General features: G+C 45.2%; 1 protein-coding gene across 1 annotated transcript; it reads right to left on the bottom strand.

Moving 5' to 3' along the window:
• Nucleotides 1-266: 266 nt before the first annotated feature.
• LOC310837216 (uncharacterized protein) lies at nt 267-8,218 on the bottom strand. Its single transcript, XM_083723335.1, has 5 exons — nt 7,826-8,218; nt 5,772-5,935; nt 3,833-3,904; nt 1,726-1,907; nt 267-1,587 (listed from the first exon to the last, which is right to left on the bottom strand). Exons 2-5 carry the CDS (start codon nt 5,833-5,835, stop codon nt 748-750), a joined length of 1,158 nt encoding a protein of 385 aa, XP_083579461.1. The 5' UTR covers nt 5,836-5,935; nt 7,826-8,218; the 3' UTR covers nt 267-747.
• Between the last annotated feature and the right edge of the window lie 1,852 nt (nt 8,219-10,070).

Below are 10,070 nucleotides of genomic sequence, written 5' to 3' on the forward strand. Positions count from 1 at the left end.
AAACCCATGGGCCAAATCAGGCCTGCCAAGCCCTTTCAAGTGGTTGCTTTCCTCCCCCAGTGCAATGCTGCAAGGGGGAGGAAAATCGCTGCCTATGGTCTTCAGAAGTTGGGCCCTTTATTGTTTGCCAAGAAAATTATGTGTCTATGGTTATTTTTGTAATTTGTGTGTAATTTGGTACTTGTGTTTTTTGTGTGTGTGTGTTTTCTTGTTTTTTCTTGTTGTATAAATAAATATTTTTTTAAAAATAAAATAAAAAAAGAAGTTGGGCCCTTTGTAGGAGAGACAGCAATAGCCCTCAACACTGCAGCACTGGATGTGGTGGAGAGATTTAAATCTCCCTGGGGAAGTTCAGCACTGTGACGGGGATGTGTAGGGTGTGTGGTTGTGTATGTGGAAGAAAGGATATGAAAGAACTGAGAAAGGGTAGGAAACAGTGGGCCCAGGATGATCGTGCTCACTTTGGAGACACCCATTTCTGCTTTCCTCAAGCCCTCCACCAGGGCATGGCCCCTGAAAGGCTAGCCAAGAGCGAATGCAGCGGAAAAAGTTGAGCCATCCCTGCTGCGGAATAAGGAGGTGGGTGAAGAGAGTGTGTACAATGCAAGACCTGCTCCCTCTCCTAGATACTGGGAAGGTGCTGGGAGAGGAGGGACAGGCAATGAGAGAAGCTTCAGTCACCATGAAGCACATTCCTCCCCACCTTTCTACATGTGTGAGATGAAACTGCTGCCATCTAGCTTGACCCTATGTCCATGCCATCTTCCTTGACATGGCTTGTTTAGAGCACTCCATGTCCACCTCTCCAGGCCACAGGGACCTCTCTAGATCCACCAGCAGGTCTTGGTGACACTCCCGGATGTTCACTGGGTACCTTGCTCTGACAAACTCATAAGCAGCCAGCAGCCTCATGTGGTGCTTGACCATCAGGTACTGGATGACACAGGTAGGAGCCAGGGAGTAGCCATCCCTGCAGTGAATCAGAACCCGCTTCCTTTTCTCCAGCGAGGCCTCAAGGCACCGGTTGATGTCCCAGAAGCACGGCTGCTGCAGAGAAAGGCGCTCCTCCTCCAAAGGCCCCTGGACGTGCACCTTGAGGCGGGACCAACTATGCTGGGGCCCTCGGCTGCAGGTGCAAGGGATGAAGCTCAGCCTGCAGTCCATGGGCAAGCTGCTCACATCAATGATGCTGTCAATCTGGTTCTTGCACAGTGCCTGTCCACTGTAAGCTGCACGGAGGTTCCCCACGTAGATGAAGTCTGTTACCCTGGCGATGACTGGCTCCAAGAAACCGAAGCCCGCCTGCAGCTCCTTTGGCTTTGGGTCACTGGCCTCCCCGGATTTGAGACTCCCATTGCGGCACTTCTTGGAGCTAGAAACAGATGACGGATTGGGATTGAATTCAAAGCCGCCCTTTGGCAGCAACGGAGAAAACAAAGAGTTGGAAGACTTGGGCTTGGATGGAGATCCTGTTGGCTTGCAGGGGATGGATTTGGACGAGGAACTGGGTACAGAGGCACAAAACAAGGATGCCCGTTCCAGGGAACCAGTGCTGCTGGCTGCCCCACCACTGTGGGCTTGTTTCATCTATTTGAAAAAGAGGAGAGAGGTATCAATTAAGTTCCTGCTACTAGATTCACAAACTGATGCAGCCGCATGACAGACAACAAACTCTGTATTTCCCAACAAATGTCTCAGCGCAGACACACTTAGATCATCACTCACCTGAGTATCAAGGTTCTCCAGAGAGACCAAGCCATTGTATTGCCTGGCATTGTCTGATGAGAGGGATAAGCAGAGTGTCTGGTGAGTCTTCACGGGTGACCGAGGCCTTGATGAAGCTTCTCTGTGGACTATCTTTTGTTCTGGCACTTCATTCCTGCTCATTATCAAGTCTGGGCAAGAACCTGCAAGAACAGGATGGTTCCCCCCAAGAACAGATGCTCATGAAATAGCTCCCCTTTGCACAGATCTACAACGTATCATGAATGCTAATGAACTGTGCCTCTGGGAAGAGGCAATTCCTTTCACGCAACTCCCACTGCCATTGCTTTTAGATTATATTTTGCCATGAGCACACACACGGCTTTAAGCAGAGCCTTTCACTGGAAGATAGCTGTCACATCCGTTTCTATAAGCATTCCCTCTGTCTCAGCATATAAACCTAAAATATGCTAATAGACCACTAACGAAAACAAATTAAAATGATTCATCTACTCCTTAAAATGTGTGAGCTGTATACTTTGTATGTTCTATTTACAGTACAGCCGCTGAACTTAGTGGATTTTACTGAGCCATGTCCATTAATTTCAATGAGCCCATTCTGAGTAGGACTAACAACCCTGTGTGTTTTGAATCAGCCTGATATTTAAGCACTAGCCTGGCAGTCATAGGTGATCAGGAATTCCATTCAGGTGAGAAAGCAAGCTAGAAGAAAGATGGAGTGCTCCATTGCTCCACTACAACCAGAACAGAACCCAGGCTGGCTGCTGGAAGAAGAGGGAAGCTCCCCTCCTCTGTACCCAGCATAGAAGTGCAGCAAGCTGCCATAGGAGAGACTGAGCTCTTTGACATCCTCTGCAAGCTGGTAGGTTTGCTTGCAGGCTAGTAACTTTCGTGGGCTTATTTGCAAGGCTGGTTTAAATGCACAGTGTCTGTGCCTTCACAAAGAGAATGCAGTTAATAACTGTATGATGTGCCACTTGCCTTCCAGAGGCAACATGGAAAAAGAACCACCACTGAGTGTCATTAACATGGGTGACAGTTATTAGAGGCTCTAGGCCTTAACTTGTTCATACATTAACATTAATTAGTAAACAGCAGTATCTGTTCATACTGAAAGCCCAAGAATACCTTGATCCTACAAATGAGCGTAGCTGTGACAGAGGACAAAATGGCTTATGCCAAAGCAACTCCTGCAGCACCCAAAGCTTTTCCCAGTAGCACAAATCCATCCTGCTAGGCTGCTAATCCATTGCAATCCAGTTACAAAAATCCACAGCCAAACATGCACAGTTAGGCTACGTATTCTGTGCTTCAAATCAAGTAATTTGTTGTTAATTTGGAAGATGCTCTTTTCTACATGCTTATACAACAGAGATTATTCCAGGTAAAGCAGCACTTATATTATAAGATTGCTTCTTTGAGTGAAATCTGTTGCAGAAAAGCAGGAAATAAATGAAGTAAATAGGGTTGAGTCCAATTGTGCTCTTCCACTGCTTGCAGAAAGGCTTTCGATCCAGCAGACGCTTCCACTAAGAGAAGGTGGGAAAGAAGCAATTCTCACCAATCCTTCCTGCAGTCCTTGAAAAATCTGGATCTTCCAGAACAACATGGAAGGTGGCAGGGGTTAGAAATGGGGAATCCACAAAAATCTCCTTCACCTTTCACTAGTTTGCTGAATCAAAAGCCCAAGGAGAAAGCCACAAGGGGATCCAACCCATAACAACAAATTCTAGCTGCTGAACATGCACAGGCTACCATCTTTCCTCCCAGTAAGAATCCAGTGTTTTGCTGTGTGGCCAGCATCTCTCCATCAAAGACAATAGCTACTTTTGCCCTATTCATTGGATTCTGCACTAAGAGTTGTGAACAAATTCTGTACCCTGAAAAGGTATATCTGTCCAACCTGTCTCATTCATGCAAAGTATAGAGATGTGCCTATATTTCCTTGATGAGCATGATTTGTTCTCACAGTCACAACAAATGGTGTCTCCATCGTTCAAATGTTCAAATTCTTTCTTACCGTCCAGATTCAGTTTCAGTATTCGGTCCACAGGTGCAGAATACAAAAGCAGATAGTATATTGGAATGCGCTGCACACTTCACCTACCTGTACAGTGTTGGGAAAGTGCCACGGGGGAAGACAGGTGCAAGGCCTTCCAAAGGTGCTTTGTAAGCAAGCCTGGAAATTGAGAGAAAAATGCATGTTAGCAAGGAATGGCTTCTCAGATAACATCAAAAAAGCACATGTTAAAGTTGATGCATGCAACATACGAGCTGCCACCACCACCCCAATCCAGTGCAATGCTTATGGTTGACAATACTATTACCATTTAGCACATATTGAAGCACCTAAAAAATCTAAGAGCTGTGCAAATGAGTCCTATGTCTGCTGTGCAAGGGACATTTCGCCACAGCAATGTAGTGCTGTGTTTCATTAATGCAGCAAAATACTTGGGATGTTGCACCAGGGAAGGTATTCCAGAGACTGCACTGTGAGACACTCCTTCAGGTGTCTCCTCCTTGAGAGGTCCGGATGGTGGCAACACGAGAACGGGCCTTCTCTGCAGTGGCTCCCCATCTGTGGAATGCCCTCTCCAGGAAAGTTCGCCTGGCGCCTTCATTATACACCTTTAGTTTCTTTTTAACCAAACCTTTGGCTGACCTAATCAACATCCTATACCATTTAAAATGTGGCTCTTTTTTTGGGGGGGGTGTTATTGGATTGTTGTTTTTATTTTTATTTTATATATTGTGATCTTTTTTTGTGAACCGCCCTGAGACCTCCGGGTATAGGGTGGTATATTAATTTAATAAATGAAATGAAATGAAATACTTTGCACAAGGCAGAGCCTTTGTAAGAGGGTTGATACAATAAGCACAAGACTTTCCATGTTGACATGAACAAGTGTGCATGCACACTGAAGAAGTGTGCATGCACACGAAAGCTCATACCAAGAACTGACTTAGTTGGTCTTTAAGGTGCTACTGGAAGGAATTTTTTTTTTTGTTTTGACTATGGCAGACCAACACGGCTACCTATCTGTAACTGGAAGGTATCTGAAGAAGTGTGCATGCACACGAAAGCTTATACCAAGAACTGACTTAGTTGGTCTTTAAGGTGCTACTGGAAGGAATTTTTTTTGTTTTGACATGAACAAAGATTGCCTAAAATGGCACTTATGTGTTGTATCAACCACAGATGATCAACTCAAAACGTTTAGAGCAAGGGTAAAGGTTCATAGTCCAAACAACTCCCCAGTACCATGGACAGGCATATAATGATGCTACAAAGATGTGGAAGCTTTGGTTCTACAAACTGGATGGCAGCTCCTGTCATCCCTGACTATTGGCCAAAAGGCTGAGGTTGATGAAAGCTGGAGTCCAACAACACAAGGAGGGCCACAGGTTCCCTATCCAGGGCACACACAACAACAGAGGTCAATGAGATGCTTCCAGGAAGTCTACAAGTGGGGCATGATGTGGGAAGCATCCAATGAACTCAGAGAAGAAGGCTCCAGATTCAGTCCTTGGTAGGATCTCAGCCCAAGGAAGACCTCCACCTGAGACCCTAGAGAGCCACTGCCATTCATAGGAGAAAACAGTGAGCTACACATGAGACATATGAAGCTGATTTGTACTGAGTCAGACCATTGGTTGACACTGTCTGCACTGACTGGCAGTACCTCTTTCAGATTCCAGACGAGTGTCATTCTCCATCTGACCTAGAGATGCCAGGGATTGAATCTTTGCATGTCAATGCGTTACAGCCTTCCTCTTGGCTCTGTGGACCAATGACCTTACTTAGTATTACGAGGCTTCATCCTGAAGACCCACATGTCCATGGCCCTCCATGGGGCAGGGACAGAGAAAGGGAGAACAAGAAATGGACTCACACAGGGAAACAAGCTATTGCCACAGATCTAGGCAAGTTATCTGAACAATAGGATGCAGATTGGGTGTGCTGGTGTGTTTCAGCATGCCTTTGTGCAATAGAAGCCCTTTGAGGGTACCTTAAGAACTGGGTCTGTCTCTCTTCTTTTACTTACCTGTAATCCCACTTTTCCTAGAATCTGGTCCTTTGTTCATCATTATGCCTGCTGTTGACTCCATGGCATCCAAATCCGAAATATTTAAGAACAGATGGGCTCTAGACTCTAAACCTGCAGCAGGACAGCTCAGATTTACAGCAGGGCATAGAAGATCTAGGCTACTGGGAGAAGGAAAAAGGTAGAACGGCAAGTTCATATGCAAAATCCTTTGAAGGGTGGTAATGAAACATTCAAGTGTGCATGTTGAACAGAAGCAAGCCTGCATGCTCCAGAGGTGTCAAACCAAATCTGAATGGAAAACTGGACCAAATTGTTATTCTTACCAAAATTAGAAGAGAGTAGGTAATCTATTACAGTGGTACCTTGAGTTACAAACGCCTCAGGTTACAAACGCTTCAGGTTACAAACTCCACTAACCTGGAAGAGTTACCACGAGTTGACAACTTTGCCCCAGGATGAGAACAGAAATTGTGTGCCAGCAGCGCAGCGGCAGCAAGAGGCCCCATTAGCAAAAGCATGCCTCTAGTTAAGAGCAGTTTCAGGTTAAGAACAGACCTCCAGAACGAATTAAGTTCATAACTAGAGGTACCACTGTATTTAAAACTCACTGCTGAACTTGTAGAACTTTTTTTTTAAAAAAAAAATCAGGTTGCAGATTCAGAATAAGAATTCAAGTAGAAACCATAAACAGGTTGGTCCCCAACTGAAATGAAGAAAGCAGCAAGTTGCTTGTTAGAGTTCTAAAGTTTCTCATGTTGTGAAAACATGCCAAAGTATATATCCATATACTGTATGAGCAGTAAGATCATATAGGCACAAGAAAGCATTATATACCTTATGCCTGGGGAAAGTCACAATGAAGGGAAAATGTGGCATAATTAATTGAAATATTCAGGGGAGCTGTCTGATTATTAAAAGTAGCTTTAAGTGCTTGCAAGAGGAAGGTCTCATCCATAGAAAAAGACAAAGTTGTTTGTGAGATGTAGCACCTTTGGAGTTCTTGAATAATTATTCAATAATTTTAATCCCTAACACCACTTGTAGACAAAGCTGTATGGGCTGTAGAGAGTCCCCATCAGTTCAGGGTGCAGCTGTAGCTGCCTTCTAAGAGCCAGCCTGAAGGCATGTTGCTCCAAAGCATTAGAAAGAGGAACTCTGACAGCACAGAAGTGGATGTTGTGTAGGCGGGCAGGAGAATATCAAGCAATGATCCAGAATCAATATAATGTCTTCTTTCCTGAGTTATCTCCTCTGCCCCCTATGCTCCAGCTTTCATTACACAATGTCGGCTTCTCTGTCTTGTATATTTAACCACCATCCGGCATGATGTTATAAATGTTCCACATTGAGATTAATCACCCCACATCAAATGTGCAAACTGGCACCGTGTTGTAAATGATGTTTACACATTCCCACACAAACCGGAACACGTTCGGAGGCAATCTCCGATTACTCGATATTGGCACATACGCAAGAGAAGGACAGAAGGTAACCGCTTGCATGAGACCACCCCACTTGACCCTTGGGCTGGGCTACCCACATCTTGGTCTCATCCAGAAGACAAGAGCATAAAAAAGCCCTAATGGATCAGACCAAGGACCAATCTCCTCCAGCTTCCTATTGGCCACAGTGGCCAACCATATAACTCCTGGGAAGAAGGATATGAGAGCAATAGTACCCTGGCTACCACGGTTGTCCCCCGCCCCCAGTTCACCCCCCGGACTGGTATTCAGAGGCACCGGGGTCTTATAGGAAAAATGGCAACGTTGGTGCCCCTGTCCTTTCCCAGAGCACCACAAAGGAGGAAGTTTACGAGCGCACAGAATAAAGCTCACCAAGGGAAAGGAAAGAGAAAGATATAAACTATTCTGAGACATCAGACGTAAAACAAACAAAGCAAAACTAGCAATAAAAGACTCCGGGGTCTCCTGGGGTGGGCAGCTCCCCCTCCCTGACCCCATAGCCCACTTCCGTGGCAGAGGCCACACTACAAGTTTTGCCCGCCGGGTCCCCAGCGCGCCCCTCTCCGCCCGTCGGGCAGCCCCACATACGCGGAGCCGGGGCTCGCAGCTTCCTTTCTCCGCCTCGACGGGAAGTGGCGCCGCGCTCTGCAGCAGAACTTCGGGATAAAGTTCTGGCTGCGCTTCCAGACGCAGCTCTCGAGGATCGCCCTGCGCTGCACCTGCCAGGAAGGAGCTCCGCACCCCGAAATCCACGACGGACTCTCGGCGCTTCCTAGCCATCTCTTGGCGAGGGAAAGAAGGGGGGCCGCGAGGACCGTGCAAGGGCAGGATGGGAAATGTAGTCTGCGAGGCGCAAGCGGGACGCCTCCGCCTTCCCAGGAACGCCCCTCGCCTGCCCGCGGTGGGCGGTGAAGTTGGCCCGCCCCCGTGGTCGTGTCCCGCGTCTGTATCGCTTTCAGCGCGTGCCATGAAGTGCTTGGCAGGCAGATCTTTTCTCTAGCTCAGAGACAAGGCTGTAGTTGGGGGCGGGGGAGGGGAGAGATCATCTCGGAATCATCTGTCGGATCGCTCGCATTTAAATAAATCCAAAGAACACACTGTGCATTTGCAAAGCGTCCTGTGGGTGGATCTTATTGGTTTGTCTCTTGTAACTCTGAGGTGATGAAAAAAATAAATGCTGCTGTATCCATCTCCTGAGAGCAGATGGGTGTTCGACTAAGATTGACAGTACTGCTTTTAGGTGGTGTATGTGTTTGTGTGGATGGGGATTTCCACCCCCTCACTAAGTATGGCTCCTGTGAATAGTCACTGTGCTTATTTCACATGTATTTAAACTTTAATTGTATTTTCATCCTGTAATTTTTGCATATCATTGCCATTTGACTCTATCTCCATTTTTTCACACATATATGCTGTGTGTGCGCACGCACACATTTGCCAGCTGAGAATAACATGTCATGCATCTGATGCTATTCTCACCAATCGAGAATAATATTTATGCAGCTGGTCCATGAAAACTTTTTCCATAACAAATTTGTTAGTCTTTAAGATGCTACAGTACTAGCCTTAAGGATTCTTTGGTGGAAAGATAACAGAGTTATAGCCACTCTGACAACGAGCAGGTTGCTGGTGATGTTTCCTAGTTCTGTGTATTGTAGATAATTAAAGTATCGGGGCCAGATACTCTTACTTACAGTACATATAATTGCAACAAAATCGTTAATGTTTTACTGGTTTTCACTAGTTGTGAAAAGCTTGGGTATCCATATAGCATGGTTAAATAGCCAAATGGGCTATTTAGTAGGGCTGTTTACTAGATGAAGGATCTTGTTTCTCCCTATATATACAGATTGCAAATAAAGAGCATGCCATTTTTTTATCAAGGCATATTCAGCCATGGTATCAATCTGAGCAACAAAAGATTGCTATCACATTTGAAAGCTCAATCTTACTTCTTTCTCCATGTGGAAATTCTGAATGTTATTCTGTCTTATTGTGTTATAAAATATGTGCATTCATTACATAAAATATGTGCATTCATTCCATATAAATGTAAAAGTATGCTTTCTGAGTTGCAGGGAAATGTATTTTTAGAATGATTTATTTGGTACCACATTTATTTTACATAGATAACTGTCCTTCATGGTAAATAATCTCTGTTACCGCTGTTTTGCATCAAAAGTAAGCCTTGTTGAGTTCAAGGTCTCTAAGTGTGTTTATAGATTTGTAGGCTTAATTCAGCTACTAGCCTTATGCTGCAGTCCTAGACCCACTGACCTGGGAATACTTCTAAGTACAGGATTATGCTCTAAAATACACAGGAATCCTGCAGTTCAGTTTGGTGGCCGAGCAAAAACATTCAGTTTGATCCTTGGCCATATTTCAAGGTCGGCTAAACAAGTAGGAGGCAGCATTACAATGATGCAGATCAGTTTCCTCATTCTTCTTCAAGACTCCAGCTGAGAATTGCTAAAAGAAAATATACATAATGGCACTTACCTAGCTTTAAAAGCAGGAGTGTCCAAGACTGATGAACTGGTTTTTATTTTTGCTTCCTTGTTGCTAAAAACTTGCCAATTTGCAGCTCCTGCTGGGGCTGCTTGAGTAAATCAAACAGCCGAGCAGCCCCAGTCATTTATGAAGGGTCTACTCCTCCACAGAGCCAATTGTGATTGGTATCTGCTCATTTTGGGTATCCAAGATACTGCTCTCTATATGATGGCAGACGTCACTGCCTGAGATCCAGAAAGTCTTTGCTTGCTTGTTCCACAAATAAGAGGAAGAACCTGTTTTTAATATCATCTCACAAATCCATTTGTGGACAATAAACCCT

This window comes from Podarcis gaigeae (assembly GCF_964106915.1).
Source record: "Podarcis gaigeae genome assembly, chromosome: 1".
Classification (NCBI taxonomy): domain Eukaryota; kingdom Metazoa; phylum Chordata; class Lepidosauria; order Squamata; family Lacertidae; genus Podarcis; species Podarcis gaigeae.